The sequence below is a fragment of the Malania oleifera genome, chromosome 5, assembly GCF_029873635.1.
Source record: "Malania oleifera isolate guangnan ecotype guangnan chromosome 5, ASM2987363v1, whole genome shotgun sequence".
Lineage (NCBI taxonomy): Eukaryota > Viridiplantae > Streptophyta > Magnoliopsida > Santalales > Ximeniaceae > Malania > Malania oleifera.
In genome coordinates this window covers 12630490-12656944 of record NC_080421.1, presented here as the reverse complement: position 1 = coordinate 12656944, position 26455 = coordinate 12630490, and the positions used below count along the sequence as shown (strand labels likewise).

Below are 26455 nucleotides of genomic sequence, written 5' to 3'. Positions count from 1 at the left end.
AAAATCTTGCACATAAACATACGCTAAACATTATGTCAGGCCTGCTGGCAGTCAGATATAGTAAGTTGCCCATCATCCAACGATAGAGTTTAACATCTACTGGCATGCCTTGTTCGTCTTTGTCTAATTTTAAGAAAGAACTCATAGGTGTTCCTAGAATTTTACCATCTTCCATATTAAACCTTTTGAGTAAGTCTAGCTCTAATATACTTCGATTGATTTATAAAGATTCCATGTTTTTATTTTTTAATTTGAAGTCCTAGGAAGAAGTTAAGTTCTCCTATCATGCTCATCTCAAATTTATTTTGTATACACTTTGCAAACTCATTGCACAACTCTTTATTTGTTGCTCCAAATATGATATCATCTACGTGTATTTGTACTTGGAGCAAATTCTCATTTTTAGCTTTTATGAAGAGTGTCGTGTCAATCTTTCCTCTAGTAAATCTATTTTCCAGTAGAAAACTGCTTTGCCTTTCATACCAAGCTCTAGGAGCTTGCATTAAACCATACAAGGGCTTTAGTTAGTCTATAAACGTGATTCGGATGCTTATAGTTTTCAAAACCCGGGGGTTGTTCTACATATACTTCTTCACTTATGTATCCATTTAAAAATGCGCTTTTGACATTCATTTGATACAGTTTGAAATCCTTAAAACTAGCTAAGCTAACAACATTAGAATGGCTTCCTTTCTAGCTACAGGTGCGAAGGTTTCCTCAAAATCTATTCCTACCTCCTGGTTATATCCGTGAGCTACTAGTCTTTCCTTATTTCGAACAACTATTCCATGTTCATCTTTCTTGTTCTTATGTATCCATTTTGTTCCAATAACTGTCTTATCCTCAGGTCTAAGAACTAATGACCAGACTTTATTTCTCTCAAATTAGTTTAATTCTTCTTGCATAGACATTACTTATGATTCATCCTCAATTGTTTCACTCACATTCTTAGGTTCTTCTTGTGATAAGAAAGCAAAATGACTAATCATATTTCTAAGTGAGGATCGTGTAGTGACTCCACGTGATGACTCTCCTGTAATTTGATCTATAGGATGATTCTTTATGTACTTCCATTCTCTAGGTAGTTCATTAACTTCTTTTTCTACATGTTGGCTCAAATGTCGTTATTATGTATGTTATGCAAAATTTAATGAAATATTAACATGTTAGATATTATTATGATTATGAAATAGTTATATACCAGTATATGAAATGTACTATATGTTATTAGAACTCGGATGACTTAGTTTAGTTTTCACGATGCACGGTACCGTAACTACAAGTTCAAGTTTAAGTTTAAGCACAAATTCATGATAGTGCTACCACACATCTTATGTAGAGTGTGGGAGATGGCAGTCGATGTGGTTTCATGGTAGTGTAGGCGCTCCCCTGGCAGTCCAGACCAGGTGGAGCAGGCCCATCATACTTACAGACTCATGTTTGACTTAACGTGATTAGCTAGCCATTGCTAGGCCCCGCCTTCGGGTTGTACAACCCAGTCATATGGGGGTAATACATAACATCAGCTAGCTATCCATCCTGAGTATTATTCATGTATGTACAACTATATAAGATGATTTTCATGTAAAGTAATTTGGTACGTTATTTCATGTTATGATGTATCATGTTTTGTTCAGATACATTACAGAAAATTTCTACTAGATATGATTTATGTATTGATATTATGTGTAATACGAAAATACTCATGTTGTCACACACTAGTGTTAGTTTATTTTCCTTAGTGAGAGGTGTCTCACCCCAGCTTACAAAACATTTTAGGAAATCTAGCTAGACAGGAGGACTGCTCCGCGTCAATAGAGACAATTTATACTACCCCAGTAGGAGGGTGAGTTACTGAACTAGGATTAGATAGTTTTTGGATTATGATCCTAGATTTACCTTTTTGGTCTTTTGGGATGTATGCATATATATTTGACAGATTGGTAGTACTCTGGTATTGTAACTGTTGGATGTATGTATGTAATTTATGTTTTCCGCTATTTAGGTATCAAAGATGTATGATAGATATATCCCTGATACCCATGGGTCCAGATTGATCTTAATTATGTCAATTTAGTAGGTTATGGGGATCATTACGTATATTATTTTAAAAATAATAATTATGGTAAAATAGGTAGGTCGTTACAAGTATATTTTATAACTCTTGCAATTTTTTTTCATGCACAATTTCTGAGCAAGAGTTGAGTAAATTGCATATGCATACTAGGACACAAGAGTATATAGGATATCACTTAAATGAAAAATAAGTTTTTCATTGTTTCATAATTAACATTTTTCAAAGGCAAAATCATGACTTATATGAAAATATATTATACTCAACTTTGATTAAAATGGGACAAGTGTTAAGTGGTCTTAGTATTGTGAACTTAAATATTCTTGGTACCGGTTGAGTCAAAACTATTTTTATGTACCTAAAGATTCAATTAAATTAAGCATATTTTCATAACGACAAGTTTTAAATCATATTAGTGTTATAATCTTTTACAAACTTGGTCCTAATTGGGTTTAAAACCTCAGTTATGCACCTATCAAGTTTCCTAAACACGCTTCAGTATTTGAGGCATAGCTTTTGCTAGAAAAGTCTAAAAATAAAATCTTGGTGTCTATGAAAAGCTAAAAAAAGATCCCCACAACTTTTGTGTTGATGACTTTTTCTGATTTGGGTCATTCATCGATGATTGGGTGCAACTCATCGACGAATCAAGGCAAAATGTTAACGATTGTTTGCAGAGTGTTACTAGTCGACAAATGGGGGCCACTAGTCGATGAGTGGGGGCCACTAGTTGATGAGTGACGTCGGGATTCAGTCCCCAACAGTTAGAAAATGGCTAGTTCTCAAGCCAATCAAAGGGGGATCACTCCCAACGGTTAGATAACTTCTAAAATGACTTTTTGGCTATATCTTAGTTCATATTCACAAGTGCTCATTCTCTCTTGCTCTTTAATTTTGTGCGATTCAATCCTTAAGAAAATAGTGTGAGGTTTGGTTTGTAATTGATATCAGCTCATTTGTGGAGCATTTCTTTGTATACCCATCTTGTTGTAAAAGGTTCTTTGTGAACCGTTTGGTAAAGGTTCTTTGTGAACCGAAGGCTCTTTGTGAGGAGGTAGGGATTTGTTCCTGAGTGTAGGGATTGGTTCTCGAGTTGTAAAGCTTCTCCGCTGATGAAAGAGTATCCTTAGTGGATTGTGGAATTCTTGGGCTGGTGCTAAGGCATAGACATAGGCTTGGTGTCGAACCACATTAAATACCGATGTTAAGCTTCTCTCTCCCTACTCTTTATTATTTATCTTGTGCATAATTGCTTGAATCTTGCTAAGAATTTTGTTTTGTAAAGAAAATTTCAAATATGCGAGAAGAGTCCATTCACCCCCTCCCCCTCTGACTCTATACTCCCGGGCTAGGATGATTATCAGTAATGATCATACATCAATCAGTGGGTAGGTATTCACCCTTGGTGGTGGAGCTATCTCCTAGGGTTCAAAGAAGCAAAGCCTTATAACAAATTCCACTATGGCATCAGAATTTGTGGCTTTAACTTCTTGTAGCAAAAAGGCACAATGACTTAAGAATTTGCCATTAGAAATTCCAATTTGGTCAAAGCCTATGCCACCTATATCTTTGCATTGTGACAGTAAGGCAACTTTGTCACAAACATATAGTAATATATATAATGGTAAATCCAAACATATTGGCCTGAGACATAGTTATGTGAGATAGTTAATTACTGATGGTGTAATTACCATATATTTTGTGAGATCAAGTCAAAATCTGGTTGATCCATTAACAAAAGGACTTGCAAGAGACATGGTTTGGAAAACATCAAAAGGGATGGGACTTAAATCCATAACCCATAGTCACCAATGATCGAAACACGACTCAACACATGAAATTTCCAAGCTTTTGAGTTCAATTAATAAAGTACATCTTATGTAGTGACTGGAGGCACTAAAATATATATGTGTCATATAATCCATCCCAAGGAAAATAGTGCTTTGTACCTGTAATGTGGAAAAGGTGAAGGTTGAGCTTAAGCTCTTAATAGGATTATAACAGGCTCTGTGAAGTACTTTAAATACAGGGGTGCCTTTGATAAACCTACCTATATGAGTTTTGGAAGTGGTGCCGCTTCCTATGAGAAATGGATTTTATCTCTAGAGCACTCATCAAATTGGGATATAAATGCAAGGCCAATCCACGCGCCAACTTTTGATAACACCCAAAGATCTGATCATCTATGTGTGATATGTATCCGGTTAATCAAAAGAGGATTGCTAGTTCAAAGTTTGTTTACTATGTAATCCTAACTAACTTTGATATGTATTCACTAAGTGAAGGTTCAAGTTCTAAAAATACCTTCATTTATGCATATACTATCTCTTATCTGAATAAATCGTTTTTCATCTATATTTTGAAAATGGTGGGGGAATGTTGGAATATTTTCTAAAATATAAGATTTTATAGGTTTTCAAAGTCCTCCTTTTGAATTTTCTAAAGCATTAAAATGGTGGGGGAATGTTGGAATATTTTCTAAAATATAAGATTTTATAGGTTTTCAAAGTCCTCCTTTTGAATTTTCTAAAGCATTCATGAGGAGTATTTATTGATATGTGGCTTTGTCCCACATTGGAAAAAGTGGAAAAGGAAAGGTCATTAATAAATGACAAGGTGGAATAATTTCTTAAAATTGGTTAAGAGATAGTACTAGTGTGTACTTTAGTACACCCTAGGACGCGCACGCGCACGCGCATGCGGTGTGGGCTATAGGGCGCTAGTGGCACATTTAGTTGGCACAGAAGCACTTAGTTGCGAGGTCGTGACCATTGATCATGATCAGATGGTTAAAAACTAATCTTATATTTTTATAAGATCAAGTTGCGCGACCAAGTGGCGAGACTAAGAGACCAGGTACGACCTGGTCGATGGTACCATCGACTAAACATGAATTCCTGAGAGTCTCGACCAGACATGCAACTAGGCTCGACCAAGTCGGCGCCGAGTGCGACTAGGTCAAATCTGCTTCACGATTTGAACAAATACAACTTTCCAGAAAAAGGCATAATTTTGTCTATAAATAGACAGAATTAACTCCACAAAAGATACATAAAATTCATCATTCTCTCCTTCTCTTTCTTACATAAAGCTTCAACAAATTATATCTTTTTCAAATCTGAATTCTATTTTCTGCAAAGACAGAATTCTAGAAAAAAATTTTAGATTATTTTAAGAGTATTTGTGATCAGTTTTCGTTTGTGTATAATGCAAACTAACATTAAATTATATTATGGGCTTCATTATATCCTGGAAACGTATTTGCTGACTCAATACACACGATCTGGTTGGGGGCAAATAACGTTTTAAGGAAAATGACATTGTAACGTGCCTTGAAGCAATTTTTTGTTCTACAATATTTTCTCCTATCTTATTCCTACAGGTTTTGTGAAGCATAGGAGGATAAAGGTATATCAGCAGGATATGGAGTATTATTGGATGGCACAACTATGTCAGGTCTCGTCGAACAGGTATATGGTGCTGAAGGGCCAAAGACGTACTGACTCTCTACGAACAGCGATTGTTTAAAAGTCTCACTAGGTTGGCTCCATGAACCACTATCCGCACATCGAGCACGTCCTCCGCATATAAAGTAGATGCATCTCCCTTAATCATATTCATTATCTCTCCACAAATTAGGGATGATATAATTTGGTTATTATCTTACGATAGCATTTGATTCAAATATGTATATGGTCTGCATCTCTCCTAATCCTATTCATTATATCTCCAAAAATTAAAGACAATATAATTTGGCTATGATCTTGCGATAGCATTTGATTCAAACATGTGTGCGGTCCACCATATTGAATGATTTCAAACAAATTGTGTTTCTTCCGCAACATATCACTCAATCGCCATCTGCACTTAGACTCCTCCTTATTCTTAACAACCTATAACTATAGGTTAGATTGCACCATGTAGAAGTCACTGCATGTTTGAGTTTGGTAAATCCGCACTGCAGCTATCAATTGATCATTCGACTCAAATATCATCTCCTTACATAACTCAAATGACTCATTCGAACGAATAACCTATGTAGGAAGCTCCTTTTGCTATGTCACATCTGCAACCTCCACATCAATTTCAGCGAACATCAAAGGTTCATCCATAAACTATCTATTGTGGACATTAGTATTCATTTCAATAGGGGAGGACTACGATTCATCGCAGGCAACATAGGTGGTATAATCAGTGTACTCATTTAACCCTTTAGTAGTTTCCTGCTCTATACTTTCCTCGTCTTCTAAATCAACATCATTTGTAATGCTCATCCACTCATCGAATGCAATGTTCGTAATGACTTACAAATTAGCGGAAACATTTGCACACATGTACTGTTCATCAATATGACACACATACATTCCATAAGTAGACAGCTAAAATGACTTCTTAGCCTTTCATTCAAATCCACATTAGTTAAATTATCCCCACCAAATACCACACTCTTATACTGCTCATCTATGTCACACGCAGCCATTTCATAATGAGGTGTCAGTTGGGTGTCCTCTTCCACTTCAACAACTCGTTTTCCAAGCGTCAACATCTACCTATCCTCAACAACACCAACTTTCGCATTTGTTCTTTAAGGAATGGTGTCCACATAAGACTCCACAATATAAATATTTGGTCATGAGTTTTGTGTGTCCAATGCAATGCGTAAACTATAACATCTTGTATAGGAACATCCTGCATAGAAGAGTACTATATCATTTAGCCCCCTTATAGGATATTTCACAATCACCTGCAATGCATACTAGTTTGAATCAATGTGCAGATATTTTTATATCTTATCATACAGTTTATGTAATTTTGCCATCTTGCCAATTCGAATTGCGCTAACTCGCTGAGCACTATAACCAACTCCCTTAAATCCTATGATCATTCCCCCCCACCCCCAACCCCTCCCTATGTACAACAGAACAATCACCCTAACATTGTTTGAGCTTCTCGCTATTTAGACTAGTACTCTCAAAATAATAGACCTACGAGAAACAAAGAAAATGTATCTTTCAGAAGAATTCGCCTAATTATCTATCGTCTTACATATGAACATTCTTATAATTGTTGTCAATTAGGCATAATTGAGATGAACTTATTGTGTGAAAATAAGGATGATTCCATTAGTTAGAAATCCTTAATTGAATTTGTTGATTTAACTACTAATAGTATTAATAATTTAAATCAACAATCAATACTCCTAGTCCCAACAATAAATTTATTTTTCATTTAATTCTAGTACATCAAATAGCTTTAGTCTTGCAATAAATCAAAATAATATTTTTTTTTTATAGATTTAATATATAAATTGACATCGTACTCTCTTTTCATACTTCAAAAAAAAAAAAAACATTAAATGCGTCATGAAAAATATATTTGATTACTTGTACAGTTTTTTTGATTCATAACTCAAACTAAGTAATTCCCTAACAATTTATTAAATTTTATTCTCTATTCTTTCAAGTCTACAAGTCATAGCAATTCCAAAAATAATAGGACAGAACATGGTAGACACACACCATTCAATAAATACATAATTTTATGGTTAAGTATATAATATATGACAATTATTACGTTTTCTGTATTTATACAAAAATTTATATACTGCAAAAATAAATAATTAAAAACACAAACAAACATGTTATTCAATATATTTATTTTAATTATTTTACAATTAATTTGTCATTTTATTTCAATTATAGTTACTAATTGAGTATAAAATTGAATAATTTAACACAAAAAATTAATTTTGAATATTAAAGCATAACAACTAAAAGCAATAAATTTTAATTCTTATTAAAAAAATTGACTGCAAAAATAAAAATAAAATAAAAACACAAACAAACATGTTGTTTGATATTTTTATGTTAATTATTTTACATTTAATTTGTCATTTTATTTCAATTATAGTTAGTAATTGAGTATAAAATTGAATAATTTAATACACAAAAATCAATTTTGAATATTAAAACATAACAACTAAAAACCATATATTTTGATTCTTCTTAACAATCTGACTACAAAAATAAAAAATTCAAAACACGAACAAGCATGTTGTTGTAACAAAAATAAAGGATAAAAAATACAAATGATATAATATAATTCAATGATATTGAACACAAAAGTAACTTTTGGAATGATTAAGTACTTCTTTCAAAATTTAAAAAAGCTTACAAATCTATTTAATATTTTTATTTTAATTACTTTTCAATTAATTTGTCATTTTATTTCAATTACAGTTAATAATTGTGTATTAAATTGAATAATTCAACACAAAAAATCTATTTTGAATATTAAATCATAACTAAAAAACAAAAATTTTGATTCTTCTTAAAAAATTGACTGCAAAAATTAAAAATTCAAAGCACAAACAAGCATGTTGTTGTAAATAAAAGAAAAAAACACACAAATAATATAGTATAATTACATGATATCAAACACAAAATTTAAGATACAAAATACCGATTTTTACTACAGACTAATAAAAATTTCAATTCAAATTTCAGAATCTCAACTCAAATTGCAAACTACAATAACTATGTTTAAACAACTTGTTGTGGGAAAACATACCTAATTTTCGTTCCTTATATACTATTTTCCTAACGTTTACTTGTACCTTCTCGCAAAAAGTACAAATTGTAAAATCCAAACGCAACGTTTACCTACAAAAATGACGTCACACCCGTCCATCCCGTCCCCCCTCTTGGCTCTCTCCACTCTCTGTGCTCTCCTCTTGCAAATTACAAACCGAGAGGAAGGAGAAAGATGAGATTCAAGCGAGTAAAATACTCTACTTGGAATAGTATTTTTTTAACCGCCACGCGTCAGCCGGCAATGAGGTTCACCCTGAATAAAAAACGCTCTATCCAATGCTTTTTTAGACGCATCAAATTTAGAAATAAAGTTCTATCCGAACTATTGTCAAATAATTTTAATTAAAATTGGAAAAAACTCCGTTTAATAATTGTGTGCACACGTGCATGTGTTTGCATCTTTCTTTTTTTATCTAATAAATATTCTCAATTTATCACTTCTTTCATTTTAAATATGGAGAGTGTTTATTATAATTTATTAAAAAAAAGCCAATATTTTTGTTGTTCTTCTCTCATAATTTGAACTTTTTTTATGAATAAAATGAAAAAGTTCATAGTATGGTAAACATGGGTGACCCTACCTTTAGGCCATTGAATAATATTATTTTTGAGTTTCAAATTTTTTTTAATTAAATAATATTAATATTATTTATTATGCTCTATACCCATAATTGACTTCCTAACTAATTAATAAATAATAAAATTATATTTTAAAATATAAAATAAATAAAATTAATTCTATTTTTTCAAGTCTTATATTTCTCAACTAACAATTTTATTGTATTTCAAATAATCTATTATTCCCATCTTTCTCTTTTAGTCTCTCTAAAATTTTTTTTTCATCTCTCACACTCTCTCATCTCTTGGTTTCTCTATGATTTTTGCTCCAACTATTGTGTTCATCATCTTCGGGTCTCCAATTCTATGTAATTTTCATCAACTCTAATTTTTATTTCAATGTTTGTATATTATTTTTATATTATTTTCACTTTGAATTTTTTTTTTTTCTATTTTTTCTTAGATTTTGGAAGCTTTGAGATTATAGCGTTGTATCCGACAAGAATCCGATATCTCTAAAGTCTTACTCACCGATCGATTTATAATAATAATAATAATCAGGTTATATTGTTTCAATCTACTATTTCTATATATTTATTAAATTTATTTTTATTTGTTTACATAATTTGTCAATTTATAGTTAGTGTTAATTTTGAAATTTAATTATGTCAACGAGAAAATATGACTCCGGATATGAAAAACGAAGAAAGAAAAAAAAAAGAAGAATTAGTGTCATCTCAAAAGGGAGCTCTTGATAAATTTATTTTTAGTTCTAAACAAAATATAAATGAGTAAGATGAAAATCCTCCAAAAAACGAGCAATCAATTCTAGAGATGGAATTAGAATCTAATAATAATAATAATAATAATAATAATAATAAAATGGAGAGAAACATGATAGAAAATGGCTTATATATTCTAAAGATTTAGATAGAGTATTTTGTTTTTGTCGTAAGTTATTTTTCCAAAAATTAAATAACCAACAACTAGCTAATACTTGAAAATCTTGAATATAAAACTTTAATTAGTGATTTTGCATCTCAAAAAGTTAAAAAAATTAATTTTAAATAAAAATAAAAATTAAACAAAATATTAAGGGTCCTCGAATAAATTATTCGCCTAGGGCCCCATATTGTCAAGAGCCGGCCCTGATGGTAAATTCAGCAGACTCGTTTTATGGATAAACTAAATATAAGCCCCAAAGAGGAAATTCAAAAAAAGAAAATAGCAGAAGGTGAAGTTAAACTATAAAAGTGGAGCCTGCCAACAAGCAGCTCCAAGCAGTACAACACGAGCTGAGGGATGGCTCTTGGATACATTAAAATAACCGACCAGAAAATTACGGCCAAACAAGAGATGAACAAAGGCAATCAGCGATTACAAACCAAGTAAGCTGTGAAAAGTTCAGATGAAACTAAGAACAAAATTATTCAAAATTTCTTCTTATCTGATATCACGACTCTTTGAGACTTATTGTCTATGAGAAGATATTTGTGTTATTGCCAAAATATTTAGGAAGCAGGCTTCATTTCACTCTTGATAGCAGCAGCCAACTGATCATAAGCTGTTCCCCATGCATCCTTCATCTCAGGTGACCACATTTCTGGAACTGCTTCCTTGATAGTTTCCAACAATGCATATTTTATGACCTACAAAATCATTTAGAAGTTGTAGAACTGATAATCATTTAGAAGTTGTAGAACTGATAATCCCTACTAGAAACCGTTTCACATTAAAGAGCAGCACAAGATTTTTTTGCTTTCTAAATCAACACAAATAAGGGCCTGGACTAGGTTGAGCTTAACCACAATGCTCCAGCTGCAAGGGCGGGTTCAAGGGACTCATTAAAAGTTAACGTGCAAGCCTAAATATGAGGACATGGTTTCCAAGTCTTAGATTTATAACTGTATGAAATTTGATAAATTTTATTCAAAGATTCATTTCCATTTTATTCAAATCTTCACTATTTCAAATCGAAGGCTCAAACCCCATGTTCTTAAATGCAACACTAAAACAATGCGTGCGAACTTTAGCTCATACAGTCAAACTCCAGCACTATGCCAATTAAAAGTCACATTGTTACCTCAAAATGTTCATCAACAACACCATACTTAAAATGAGTAGCACCCAAATCTTTCAGACTTGACTCTCTCACTGTTACTTTTCCGGCCTTACGAAGCTGCACAGCTGATTCACAGGTCTGCAGATAAATACATATTAAATCTATCAGCTGTTTTCGTTTAGAACACAGAAAACATACACTGATGACTGAACATTTTGGCCGGCTTACAAGCTAAGTCTGGTCTAAAATTCAGCCAGAACATCGCTGACCACTGGCCTGGATTTACCAATAAAAAATGGACTAACCATGACAAAGACAGACATAGCATGGGATTTGAGCTTAGGGTTCTGTTGCAGGGGAACATCTGAATCTCTCAAAAATGAGAACAATTTCTGTGCGGATGGCGCGATCTCAAAGGCCCTGCAAATTCAACCCAACACAAAATATATTTTTAACAATTTATAATCTAAACAAAACACAATATTCCGAGGCCCAAGTCTTAATCAAAGAAATATAATATTAAAATTTTCATTAAAAAAAAAAAAGAAGAAAAAATATCACCTTAGGAATAATTTAAGACCTAAATCTGCAGCATTTTTCTTCATTGAACTCCATGGTTTGACAACTAGAGCTTCCTGCTCTTCTGTGAAAGCTCTCACTTTCAATTTTCCATTCCGCTTCACTCCTTTGTCTATACAAAACCATTATACAAGTAACAGAAGTAAACCCAACCATTACAATTCCCTAAGAGAGAAAAAAAAAAAAGGAAAGCTTACCTGTGGTGGGTCTCGGATTTCTGCAAACTAGTCCACACCCAGATCCATCTCTCCTGGCCCACGAAAGTTCTACAGATTGTGGATGCGAGAATTTTGATCTAGGGTTATGTAATGCACAAATTCTGGAGAAATCTGCAGCATCACTTTTTCTAGTTGCTGCATAAGGAAAGATGTTCATTCAGAATCAAATAGGAAATATGCAGATGGAAGGAGAATAATATATACCAATATGCCATAATACTAACCATTAGATTGGATCACAGGACCGGCATTTGATGCAGAAAGGTTGAACTTCAATAGAGTCATGGCTTATGGCTGCGGAACAAGAGGCTTGATAGTAACAGCTAGCTTGGAGACATTGATTTATCAATAGGAAGGCACTATAAAAGGAGATTGGATTAACCTTTCAAGGCAAGGTGGAGCCACTGCAATTTGATGTTCATGTGCACTGTGCGGAAATTAGATTACCCTTTGAAGGCTAAGAAGAGCCAACACCATATTATATTTTGGGTATAGAGGGTTCATTATTCAACATCATGTAATGGCACGACTAGTTCAAAACGATGACAAATAGGCCGCCCACAGATTTTTCTACCCCCTAAAAGTTTCTGTGGGGGTTGGTGAGCCCGTTCGTTCGGCAACCAGTTAAAGGTTCAGTTTAATAGGACTTTCAAGCCATTCAGTGAGGAGACTAAAACATCCAAAAAAGGAAAACATAGATGAACCTCGTATAGAGGCGTGACTTGAGGGTTCCAATGGCCACACGAATAAAGGGATTAGTACAAACATGCTGCATCATGCCTGACGCATAATAGTTGCTAGATGCTTTGATCACCATGACCTCGTGGGATTCATAGATTCATCAATTCCAAATTTTCTGATAAGCAAAGTGTTAGGGAGTGACAATGTAATGGGGAAAAAGGGAGAGAGATACTGCTATAATTGTATTCTCTAGGAATTTAAAATGAATATACGATTATCTGTGTTAACGTTTGTATAGTTATTCTTTTGGATTTAAATAATATAAGTAGTCCTTTTCATTATGGTGTTTTGTTGCCTTGGGTTGTGATATCCCTAATTGTTATAGTCTTATTTTGTGTATGAGAATATATTGCTCGTGTGATATCCTATATTCTTTGTTTTTCTTGAGTATTGAGACTCACCTGGTGCTCGTGCTTGTAGGCTTGAACGTGTGAGATTTGACTGACTTGTCGAGGGAGAGCTCTCCACAAATGCCACACGGACCTTAATTAAGTCCCATTTTGGGGTCCATGACAGTTGGTATCAGAGTACAGTGTGTGTGAGCACCATGAGTGGTAATATGATAAACAAGTAGGGAAAAGTGGAGCACATGGAGGCGCTTGAGACAAAACTTGTAACCCTGGAGACAACATGTTGTGAACTCCAAGGGTTGGTGGCAACATTGATAAAGGAGAAAGGCTTGCCAACAGAGCTTGAGGCCGCTGAAGAAAACCCCATAGAAAATCTCTATGGGGTATCAAAATTTGTAGAGAGACTTAAGGAACTTGAAAAATTCATTCCACGTGTGAAATCCCTGGAGAAAATGCCAAAAGAGCTTGAGGCCTTACAGAAGAGTATCGAGCAGTTTGAAGACTTTGAGAGTAGGCTGGAACATATTGAGGGCATATTGTCATCTCTTTCGTCCCAACGGGGAGAGCCAATAAAGCTTGAGGCCTCCTTACGGGAGCTAACAAATAATTTTGATTTCCTTGCAGAAGATGTTAAGGAGTCCATTACTACTTTAAAGGAAGATTTGAAGGAGATGGGCAATGTCCAAAGTGTTGTGGACCAGGTTCAGAGGGATTTATAAGAGATGACAGTGAAAGTGAATGCAGTGGCACAGCTAGCCCGAAGGCCGGTTGCAGATCCAAGTGAGGGTTTTCGATTGAAGGTACCTGAACCTAAAAGTTTTGGGCGTACGCGAGATGCAAAGGAACTAGATAATTTCTTCATTGATATGGAGCACTACTTCATGTGCTCACGAGTAGATCTAGAAGTGAACTAGGTAAATATGGCAACCGTATACTTGGTTGGGGATGCAAAATTATGGTGGAGAACTAAATGGAATGATATTCAACACAATAAGTATGTCATTAACACTTGGGAGGGATTGATACAGGCGTTGAAGACCCAATTCCATCAGGAAAATGTGGAGTACATAGCAAGGTGCAAAGTAATGGAATTGTAACAAACCGGCTCAATAAGGAGTTATGTACAGGAATATCAGGCCTTGATATTGGACATCATAACATGACTGAAACGGATAGACTGTTTCATTTCCTTTGGGGTTTGAAGACATGGCCAAAGAATGAACTGCACTGGCAAGGTGTTGGTGATCTCTCTTCTGCCCTCGCTGCTGCTGAACAGTTGGATAATTTTTCTGACAATTCTGGGAAGCGAAGTTTCCCTATGTCCGCCAATAATGATTCCAGGCCCAATAAAGTGTATAAGCCCACAAATGGGGGAAGAGACAAGCCGGGAGACAAATTGTTCTTGGAAAGATAAAAGAACGCCCATGAATAGAGAGTGGAGGGGTGGACGAACGGGTGGTGGAAAGCGTCGAGTGCCAGTCTCATGTTTTCTTTGTATGGGACCACATCGAGTGGCAGAGTGCCATAAACGAAAGGCTTTGAATGCTTTAAAGGCCCTTTGAGGGGAAACTGAAACCCCGACAGCAACCCCAAAAGAACAACAGAATATGGTGGGAGTTTTGAGATTTTTGGGGGCATTAGAACACCAAGTAGTTACCAACAAGTCTCAGGAGAAGGGATTAATGTACGTTGATCTACTTTTGAATGGAAAGAAAATCAAGGCCATGATTGATACAGGGGCCACCCATAATTTCGTTGCTGATTCAGAAGCCCAACGGTTAGAATTACAAGTAGATAAGAATGTGAGGAAGTTAAAAGCAGTGAATTCTCAAGCGTCAACCACGGTGGGAGTGGCACCTAAAGTAGCCTGCCAAATGGGGTCGTGGTTTGGAACAGTTGATTTCACCGTGGCACCCCTCGATGACTTTGATGTGGTATTGGGGATGGATTTTCTTAAGGTGACATGCTCAATGTTGATCCCAGCTGGTGATTGTCTTGTGATAATGGGAAATACACCTTGTGTAGTCTCTGCAGCCTACAACAATTTTGATGAGAGGAAGTTGCTTTCAGCCCTTAAATTCAAGAAGGGAGTAAAAAGGGGAGAACCTTCTTTCGTGGTTCTACCAGTAGTTTTAGAAGATGAAAAAATAGGGAAATATCCAGTTGAAATTAAGGAAGTTTTAGAAGAGTTTAAGAAGGTAATCCCAGAACAGCTACCTAGGGTTTTACCACCTCGACAATAGATTGACCACGAAATTGAGCTTTTGTCGGGGGTAAAGCCTCCAGCACGTGCCCCTTATCGAATGGCGCCACCTGAGTTAGCTGAACTTAGAAGGTAACTGAATGATTTAATTGCAGCGGGATTCATCTGCCCTTCAAAAAGCACCTTTTGGGGCCCTAATGTTATTTTAGAAGAAATAAGATGGTAGTTTGTATTTGTGTGTAGATTATTGAGTTCTTAATAAGGTGACAGTTTGCAACAAGTATCCCATTCCACTGATTGTCGATATTTTTTACCAATTAAGTACAGTTAAATATTTCACTAAACTGGACTTGAGATCGGGATATCATCAAGTGCGCATTGTAGAGGGAGATGAACCAAAGATCACTTGTGTCACCTGGTATGGAGCATTTGAATTCCTTGCCATGCCTTTTGGGCTAACAAATGCACTTGCTATCTTTTGTTCTTTAATAAATCAGGTTTTTCGGGACTACCTTGATCAATTTGTGGTTGTTTACCTTGATGACATAATGGTTTTCAGCGCATCCCTAGAAGAACATAAAGATCACCTTCGGAAGGTTTTTCAAAAACTCTGAGAAAATTGGTTATATGTAAAAGGGGAGAAGTGTGCTTTCGCTTAAAAGCGTATTAAATTCTTGGGGCATATCATTGAAGAGTTCCAAATCAGATGGATTTAGCTAAAGTACAAACCATCAATGAATAGCGAGCACCTACATTGGTTAAAGAACTACGATCTTTTTTGGGCCTAGCCAACTACTATCAAAAGTTTATAGAAAGGTACTCTAGAAAAGTTGTATCGTTAACAAACTTACTGAGGAAGGGGGTACCATGGGGGTGGTTAGAAGAGTGTCAATCAGAGTTTGTTGAATTAAAGGAAAAGATTGTAGGAGATCCTGTGCTTCCTAATGTGACAAAGTCGTTTGAAGTACAAGCAGATGCCTCAGACTTTGTATTAGGGGGAGTTTTTTTTGCAGGAAGGGTATCCAGTTGCTTTTGAAAGTAGAAAATTAACGGGTGTCGAACAGAACTAGACAGCACAGGAAAAGGAGCTTCTCGCGGTGGTACACTATCTCCAGGTGTGAAGGCACTATCTCTTGGGGTCCAAATTTGTGGTAAAAACCGATAATGTGTCAGTTACTCACTTCTTGTATCAACTTGGACTAACTTCAAAACAAGCCCATTGGGAGGAGAAGCTAGTTGAATTTAATTTTGATTTTGAATACAAAGTAGGGAAAACGAATGAAGTGACCAATGCTTTAAGTAGAAAAACCGAATTGGCAACATTGAAACTCATAAGTCATTTATCAACTAGTAGGGTGACATTATCTTTGAAGAATCTTATCAAGGAACATTTAAGTACAGATCAACAGGCGCAGACACTGAGCAAACTAATAGAAGAAGAGAAGACAAGACAATTCTGGGTAGAAGATGGACTAATAATGACTAAAGGCAGGAGAGTCTATGTGCCCAAAGCTGGAAACTTAAGGAAAACCTTATTAAAAGAGTGTCATGATACATTGTGGGCTAGTCATCCGGGATGGCGAAAAACTCATGCCTTGATTACACAGGGGTACTATTGGCCGAATATGCAAGATGGTGTGATGAGTTATACCAAAAATTGCTTGATCTATCAACAAGACAAGGTAGAAAGAAAAAAGACCTAAGGTTTATTGGAGTCATTGCTAGTTCCTGCTAGGCCATGGGAGAGTGTCTCTTTGGACTTCATTTCCTCATTACCAAAAGTAGAGGAGTATGACACAATTTTGGTGGTGATTGACCAGTTCTCAAAATATGCAACTTTCGTACCAGTCTTGAAACTATGTTCAACAGAGAAGACAACTCAGCTATTCTTCAAACATGTGGTGAAATATTTGGTGTTCCAGAAAGCCTAATCAGTGATAGGGATGTCAGATTCACTGAAGGATTTTGGGGTTAACCATTTCGTTTGATGGGCTCAAATTTTAATCTGTCCACCAGCTACCACCCACATACAGATGGTCAAACCGAACGTTTTAATGGGATATTGGAAGAATACTTGCGACATTTTGTTAACTCAAATCAAAAGAATTTGGTTACTTTACTGGACACAACACAATTCTATTTTAACTCTATGAAATCTTCTGCAACTAATAAAAGCCCTTTTGAGATTGTGACAGGTCAACAACCAACTCTCCCATATACTCTAAATGGTCCATTCAAAGGAAATTGCCCGAAAACATACCAATTCACGAAAAATTGGTTGCAAAATATCGAAGTCACTCGAACTCAGTTAGAAAAAGCATTGAAGCGCATGAAGAAATGAGCTGACAAAAGGAGACGACCACAACAATTTGAAACTGGAGATCCGGTTCTTGTAAAAGTGCCGCTAATGACATTTCGATTTCTTCACGGCAAGGATAAAAGGCTTTTACGCAGTTACGAAGGTCCAATCAGAGTGATTGAGAAGGTGGGGCATGCATCTTATCGACTTGAACAACTCGAGTGGATGAAAAGCCGTAGACATCCAGTCCATCACGTGTTTCATGTAAGCAATTTAAAGTCATTCCACACAAATGAAGCAGATCCACACCGACAAAAGATAAGGGGATCCACAATTTCCACAAGGCAGCCTGTAAACAAAGATGTCTAGGGGATAATTGCAGAAAGAGTTGTCAATGCAGAAGGTCGTCAACAACAATAATATCTGGTTCAGTGGCTGGGGCTATGCAAAGAAGAGAATAGTTAGGAAAAGGCAGGAAACCTTCAACATGCCATACAAAAGATTAAAGATTTCAAAAATTCGAAAACAATGACATCAACTTCAACATCAGCAAAGTGAGAATGTCTTCTACAATACATCTACGATGACGCCGATAAAATGAGTGGGGGAGGATGTTAGGGAGTGACAATGTAATGGGAAAAAGGGAAAGAGAGATACAGCTATAATTGTATTCTCCAAAAATTTAGAATGAATATATGATTATCTGTGTTAACGTTTGTATGGTTATTTTCTTGAATTTGAATAATACAAGTAGTCTTTTTTCATTATGATGTTTCGTTGCCTTGGGTTGTGATATCCCTGATTGTTATAGTCTTATTTTGTGTATGAGAATATATTGCTCGTGCGATATCCTATTGTTCCTTATTTTTCTTGAATATTGAGACTCACCTGGTGCTCGTGCTTGCAGGCTCAAACATGTGAAATTTGGCTGACTTTTCGTGAGGGAGCTCTCAACGAGTGCCACATAGACCTTACTTGAGTCCCATTTTAGGGATCTGTGACAGAGCAAAACTCAAAAAGGAAGCAATTCAACTATTAAACTCGGAATATGTGGAACAAAGGAAAAAAAATAAAAATTCTAGTCTCAATCTAATCACTCAATATAAACACTCAAATTAAACTTTCAGCATATAGATCAGTAATTACAAATGCATAATGACCAGAAACCTTCGACTGGAAAAGGGAAAAAAATATTCAATGATGCTACATCACAGAGAACAAGTTATACAAAAGAAAATTGAGAACAAACACCCTCCCAAGTTCAAGCTCTATCCACACCCATAATTTACATCCGGTTTAGCATGAATGGACTCGAATGGGATTTCAACTCTTTCTTTCACAAGGCATCGAGCTTCCCCATCTTCCACCACGAGGACTTTCCCGGGAGGACATTCAGTTGTTGATGTCTTCTTCTCTTCAGTCGCTGGCTGTGGAAATAGGCCCAAAACCTTGATATGGGTATCCCTTGTCCTGAGATGAGGCTGAAAACCAGCCAAGTTCAGAACAGATACAACACCGACAAGGGTAACCGCTGTCTTGGCTGTGATGGCAACAAAATGTCCAAATCCTTTCCATAAGTTCCTGGATGCAGTTTGCATTTCATTGCTCTCCAATTCACTTGAACTCTTCTTTGCATCATTTGTTGGATCACCACTCATGATTCCATTTCGCACAAACTTACGCACAGAAGAGAAGTGTGGCAGAAAACCATTGTCTAGCATTAAGGACTGCGGAGGGCGGCTTGGATACGGTGGAAGCAACAGATCATTATTGTGCTCCACTGTTTCACTGGCAAAAGCAGAAGCCTCATGTATCACTTCCAAGTCCTCACCTTTGTATTCCTTGAGCTTATTTAGTAATATCTTTCGGCTGTAATCAATCTCAGCTAGGGCAGCTTCCCTTTCATATCGTTGCTGCTGTTGCAGGTCCTGACCATCAAGAAAGAAATTAGAGAAGAATTCCAAACCAGTTCATCAAGAAAACATGTTTTTCTTGTTTGATAAGACAGCAAAGACACATTATGGTGTCTAAAAGATGTTAATTGTATTTCCTTCTTCCTTTCTTGATTTTTCTTTTATCAAAGATTGCAATTTTTTTAGCATCTCAGGGCTAAAAAATGAATGGTGTATCATTCAATTATTAAGTCTTCATGGAAAATGATCCCCCCCAGACTTGGAGTGACCCAATCAAGATTTTGTATATGTACCAATCTTGAAAAAAGAGACAGGAAAACAGCTCGACAAATATGCATAATCATTCTCCATCCCCCAACATCCCCTTTCTTCACGTGCATGCACACACACACACACACAGCGTCTGCTTCTCAGGGATCTTAAAGAAACCTACCCCAAAGGTTGCATGAGAAATTATTCTAGGGTTCATGTTTCCAAGTATTATATTTTATACACAGGATTAGTCTTAAAAGAATGCCTTGCAGCTAGATGTTCCCCTGGAACAGCATCTACTACAAACTCTATGGCTCGTTTGGTTTGCAGAATAGCTAATCCTGGAAATAAGATGGAATGTAGTGAAAATTTTCGGAATATAGGTAATAGTTGTTCCATGTATATTCCTTATTATTTCATTCAACATGTAATAAGAAAATAGTTAACATTCCTATGGTGAAATCTTGGAATAGTTATTTCTCATCTATTTCTTATCATAAATTCATAAAAAGTTTCACATTGTTATTTGCTTTATGGTATCAACATAATTTTTTGTATAACTAATTGTAACTAATCTATTTTTAGGTATAGACATTTCGTGAACCAAACATAGGATAAAGAACTTGACATACAAAATGACTGGTGCAGCAAAAGACTTGTCGTAGATGATAAGGACATGTCCACAACTAACCATAAGAAATCAACCTAGTGGAGAGCACCATTTTTGCTCAAATTTGCTTCCTGTTAATTACAAGTGAGCCAAATAAAGCTACTAGAGCATAATGCAGATCAAACAAGCATTAAATTGGTTTAGGGAAAATGCAATGTGTACAACATCATCAACTTATAAAAACAAATTGCAAGGACTTCATGAGTGAGGATCTAAGGCATCTGATCTGAACCAGTTCTCACAACATGGTTTTAAATAGTGGATGCAAAAGGTTAACAGATTTTGGGTTTCTAGAACCATCACACATGCTAGGGGGAATAAAAATCACAGCTGTAGTGGCAGCTGTGTAAGCAATGGAAAAAAATTTTATTATTTTTATTATTATACTTTTTCTTCTCATTTTTCTCATGTTCTCTTCATAAATCAGCTTCAGCAGACTATGCAAAGAGGGGAAGAAGATTATGATGAGGACAATTATAATACTTTTGTTTTGGGGGTAGTATTCACAAGATATGCATTAACTAAAAATTTGATATGAGCATTGTTTTGTTAAAAATATATTTATTTTTTATGATATTACTATTTTGATATTTCTTTTCTATATTGTTTGACTTCAACCTTTTTTACTTTTCTAGTTTTTGTTGTATTTGAGTTGTTAGTATTTTATTTTTTCAATGATAAGTTTTATGATTATATTATGATTTTAAAGCTTATGTTAAACATTGATTTATAAAAAGTTTATACATTGACTAATAAAATAACAGAAATTGTTTTAACTTTTTGTTTCTTGGAAAAACAAAAGCACAGCCCGATGCACAAAGCTCCTGCATACCCAATATATAAACAGGGTGTACCATGTATTTTGTTCTCATTAATTAATTCATCGCACATATTATTAATGAAATGTGAGAAAGAATATACATTTTTTCTGTCTGTAGCAGTTTAAAACCAGTGTAAAATTTATTATCCTTACTAAATAATGTTAGTAAGTTGGATTAGAGAATATAAAATACATAATCTTTTTAAGAAGGATTAAAAGCTTAAAAATGAAATATACCAACATACATAAGGTTGTGTGAGCTTGAACAAAATTCACAACCATTACACTTGCTTCTGCTTATGCTATGGTATTTGCTACCTCTATTTAAAACTAAGTGCCCGAACCAACTTGGAGTAGTGACATGGGGCTTGGCCCAAATTTGGCTCATTCAGAGCCTGGGATAAAATCAGGAAGCTTTGTAATCTCATGAGGTCTTGTTAAATGAAAATTTAATAAAGCCAGTTTTTTGTCTGATCAAATTTATGCAGTAGTAGATGAATATTTAGGAATCCAATATGCAGGAATCCTAAATCTTTATCCATGTCATCACTAAAAAGTAAACCATCTCAACAAATTCTCTTCAATATGCAAATTCATGGTAATAATAAGCCTAATCAGTTACTATGAATGTAGTAACATGACTCAAAAACAACACCAGCCACATGTTTATTGGAGTCATGAGGCTGCATACTCCTGTGTCACGGTCCCATGTCGGATATGTTCTAGGGAGATCTTAGGCTTATAAGGAGGATTTGAGTTCCAACTAAAGGAGATGCCTTTTATAGGAAAGACCCATGAGACCAATGTGAGGCAATGAATCAAAACGGACAATACCTCACTAGTTGGATTCAAGACCGTTACATTTGGTATCAAAGTCACCCTGGCATTACAAACATGTGAGTGGATCTGCCCTAAGAGTACTATCATGTGATTGGATCCTACACAGAGGTGTACCCACTCTGACGAGGATGTCAGAGATCGGACGAGAGAGCCTGTTGTGGTCTCACATCATATGTGTGCTAGGGAGATGAGATTCTAACGAACACGTCAGAAATCGGACGAGAGAGCCTGTCATGATCTCACATCGAATGTGTACTAGGGAAATCACGCCGACAAGAACATCAGAGATTGGACAAAAGAGTCTGTCACAGTCCCACAGTGTACTAAAGAGATTTTGGACTTATAAGGAGGGTTTGTGATGTAGGACAGGTAAGGGTGGCCTAGTCCTACGGTTTCAACCCTCACACAAGCACATACACTCAAGACACTTTGATTTAAGAACTCAATTAACTAAACATAAACACAATAAATCAAGCTGTTCAGAAATAAGTCCCAAGAGTTCTTTCACAAAGGAATCAATTATATGCAACAAAAATGTTATTCAAAATTTTAAGAATTTAAGTTCTATTGTTAGCAAGCAATATTCCCACAATTGATTTTAAACTAGCAAGTATCAATATTGAAGTTAATGTATTCAAATGTGGTATTCAAGTATGGAATTTTAGGCTTTCATGCAAAGGCTTCAATATAAGCAAGGGTTTACAATATATAGCAAGGATCCAAACACAAGTACTAAAATTACCAAGAGAATTGTTTGTATGACTTGACGTTGTTCAACACAAGTCTTAGACCATGCCAGAAAATTCCTTGGAACAAGCTTTAAAACACCGAGACAAACACAACAATGTAATGGAGGGGAAGTGGAACTGCTGTAAGTATGTAATGATCCAAATGAATGCTGAATTTACCAATCAAAATGATAGTTGAATTAACGATATTCTACACAAGATAGAACTCTCCTGAAGTCCTTCGTGCAAACTTTGAAATGTATAATATGTATGCTGCAATGGAATGGTGGATTGTTGGTCTTCGGTGTAACTTGGTGGCGCCGTGCGGGTGATGGAGGGAAGTCGTGAAAGTGGTATAGGGATGGAGTCACTGGATAGAATAGTGGTCTCTCACCACCTAATCTTCGAGGAGAACAACGTAGCCTCTCACTACACAATCACAAGGATTGGACAAAGCTTAACAAACTTCAACAAAGGAATTTCCTTTCAATATCAATACTTTTCTCTCTTTACCTAGTTCTTATAATGAAGGGGTATATATATAGCTAGCATGGGGGGACAAAGCATTAATAAGTTTAGCTAGCATGGGGCAAAGACATTAAACAACTAACAATTCCCACACAAATATGGGAGACACAAATAATAAACACACCAACTTACTAGACACATTAACTACTCTTACAAGGTACTAACAAAATAAATGTTCCAACTTTCTAAACATAATAAATACTAACACAACTTACAACACACACAACTTACTAATACATGCACATGCATGCAAGCAAGTTGTCTTGCATGCTAACAAAATAAATACAAAACAAAAGTCAAAGGGAGGCCCAATGGAACAGTTTGGGGGCCTAAAAAATCGTGTGGAGCCCACATGAGTCATGAACATGGACTTGCTTCCGCATCTTTACTTGGGTCTTTCTCAAACTGAAAAATATTCAAAACAAGTCTTCAAATAATCCATTCAAAATCTATAAACAATTATGAACTGATGCGGACATCGGGAAATCTTCCACATGTCAACATATCAACAAAGGAATTGTGGACATTAGGGGGTTGTCCACGTGTCACAACATCTGAAAATAAGGAAGGTAGGGCATGCTATTCCCTATCAGTTTGGATTACAACTAAGGAATGCACCTTTTATAAGACAAACCCGAAAGGTCAGTGCACAGAAGCCTACAATGCCTCAACTAAGATGGACCCAAGACCATTACACCCTAAACTGTTTCGTTTTGTCAACAAAACATTCAACTAGTAGATCATAAAATTTATGGGATAGCATGCTAATCAACTGGTGGAAAGAAAAGCCAGGTGAATTTTTTGCGACACAAATATGAATGGATTCAAGTTGATGACATCCTGCCCTAATTTGTACATGTTGGGGTAGATATAATAATCCCAAAACAGATTTGGGGCTGTAATTAATAGTTATGATGGTTTTGGAACCAAGTAGATTCAGGAAAACTAGCAAGGGTTGTACTTTATATTTCTCACCCCAAATAAATCTTACACTAAATTCATTGCTTAACCTACAATCCGCACTGACTGCCTCCCCACACACACAAAATATGTGTCTGTGCATTCATTAAAAATTTATGCTTTTTTTTTTATTTATTCAGTGTTACTCCATTATTTTTATTTAATGTCATTCCGCCACTAGTGACATTAAAGGAAAGGTGTTTACTCTAATAATGTAATTACTTGGGCACTGTTTTTTTCTTCCCACAAAATTTTGTGCATGTCTTTTGTATTTGGTGGGGCTGATTCATGTTTCCTAGTGGGGCTACTGTGTAGATAGGGCAAGGGCAGACTCCCCAAGAAGGCGGGCATAGAGATTCGTATTATACCCAAAGACAAATTTCAGCAGTTTTGCTTGAAGCAGATAGTGGATTAGCCTCTCGCAAAGTAATGCTAGATCACAGACAAGGGATCCACTTACTAATGCTTTTACTAATACCCCAGCGGAGCATTGACTTGGATGATGAATGTTCTGAAATGTTTGGAATGGAATGGTTTAGAGGTGGAATGGGATAAAAATTATATGACTAGCGTTTAGAAACAGATTAATCAATTTAATTCCATTTATATGCACCGTATTATGTATAGTTTGGCCAATCTTTGACAAGAATAGAAATGGTTCATAGCTTTGTGCACATTTTTTTTGCCATAAATATCTGTAACTCCAGACCTACAACAAGAACGCCGCATAGAGTTCGTCCCTTTTTTCTTCTTTTATCAATAGTGCATCCATCCCTATTCTGCTTCACTCCTAATTGTTTTATACATCCTTCGGGTTTCAAGAATAAAAACAACACAAAAAAGAAAAACCCAAATATTTTAACCTCAACACTTTGACAGCAAACACTATTAAAAGAATTACTTTCACAACCACACCGATCAGAGACAGTAACTACAGACGCAGAAGCAGAGCTAAAGTTTTGAAATCGACAAACCCTAATGTAAGAACATACAGTAAGGGCCAACCTGCAAGGAGGAGAGCTGGGATTCGAGGGACTCGAGGGCATCCCGAATGTTGAAGAGGCTCTCGGCTTCTTCATCGCCTGCTTCACCGACTTGGAGCAGAAATCGAGAGCATGAAGGAGATGGGTCGGTAGCTCCGTCTGCATCAGCTTCGTGCACCTCTTCCGGTGACGCTGAACTGTGGGTTGTGGGTGGAGCGGCCGTTTCCTTGCGGAGGCAGTTGGTGATCTTTGATCGGAGCTCGGAGGCTCGAGCCAGGACCACCCCTATCCCCTCGTCCTCCTCCATATCTGTCTGGGTGCAGTGTGTGTTCTGTGTTTTTGCTTTGAGAAATGTGTATAGAGAAGGTGCTTCCGAGTACCGCCAAAAAGATGAAAACCCCCAGTGCGTTTATAGTTGGTCCTTAAGAATTTTAATTAGCGACTCTTGTACACCCTCGGCCGATCACCCTTCCCAACGCTCCCCCAAAACATGCCAAAACTTACTTTGCCCCGTTATATATATATATATATATATATATATATCTTTCGGACCCCCTGGTGCAACACCAAACCTACTAATCAGCGTCCTCTCCCTAAGTCTCGTTGATCAGGTAAAGTCTGAAATGCAAACATGATTTCCGTGCATCAGTTGGACGTTCGGCCAACTCGACTCCCGGGACACATTTTCATTACCATCCACTGTCTCCGCTAGCTCATAGAGAACTCTCACCATTCACGATCCCTCTGGCTCACAAAGTGAACTCTCACCATCTACGGTCTCCATTAGCTCATAGAGTAAATTCTCACCATCCACAAGTACTACTAGCTCTGTGAGTGTATCTACCTGGAATTGAACCTCCATTACTCCTTCTTATGTGCTGATGTCTTTCCACCGCGTCATGCCCGTGGAGGCAAATAATATTCTGTCTAGATGGGATAAATATTTAATCCAATAAAGAGTGAAAAATGTACATAATTTTTATTGGTTATTTTTATTTTGATGTATAAGATTGATAATTTTATTTTGAGGATTCTTAAAAGGAATAAAATGATTATTTGATGCTTTGCAATTTAATGTTTTGAT

At 35.9% G+C, this 26455-nt stretch overlaps 2 protein-coding genes across 2 annotated transcripts; both read right to left on the bottom strand.

Moving 5' to 3' along the window:
• Nucleotides 1–10450: 10450 nt before the first annotated feature.
• On the bottom strand, nt 10451–12780 carry LOC131156273 (non-symbiotic hemoglobin 1). The gene is made up of 6 exons (XM_058109814.1): nt 12309–12780; nt 12064–12219; nt 11849–11978; nt 11593–11707; nt 11309–11425; nt 10451–10874 (listed from the first exon to the last, which is right to left on the bottom strand). Exons 1-6 carry the CDS (start codon nt 12367–12369, stop codon nt 10737–10739), a joined length of 717 nt encoding a protein of 238 aa, XP_057965797.1. The 5' UTR covers nt 12370–12780; the 3' UTR covers nt 10451–10736.
• Nucleotides 12781–18767: 5987 nt separating this feature from the next.
• LOC131156271 (plastid division protein PDV2) lies at nt 18768–25868 on the bottom strand. Its single transcript, XM_058109813.1, has 2 exons — nt 25394–25868; nt 18768–19605 (listed from the first exon to the last, which is right to left on the bottom strand). Exons 1-2 carry the CDS (start codon nt 25676–25678, stop codon nt 18946–18948), a joined length of 945 nt encoding a protein of 314 aa, XP_057965796.1. The 5' UTR covers nt 25679–25868; the 3' UTR covers nt 18768–18945.
• Between the last annotated feature and the right edge of the window lie 587 nt (nt 25869–26455).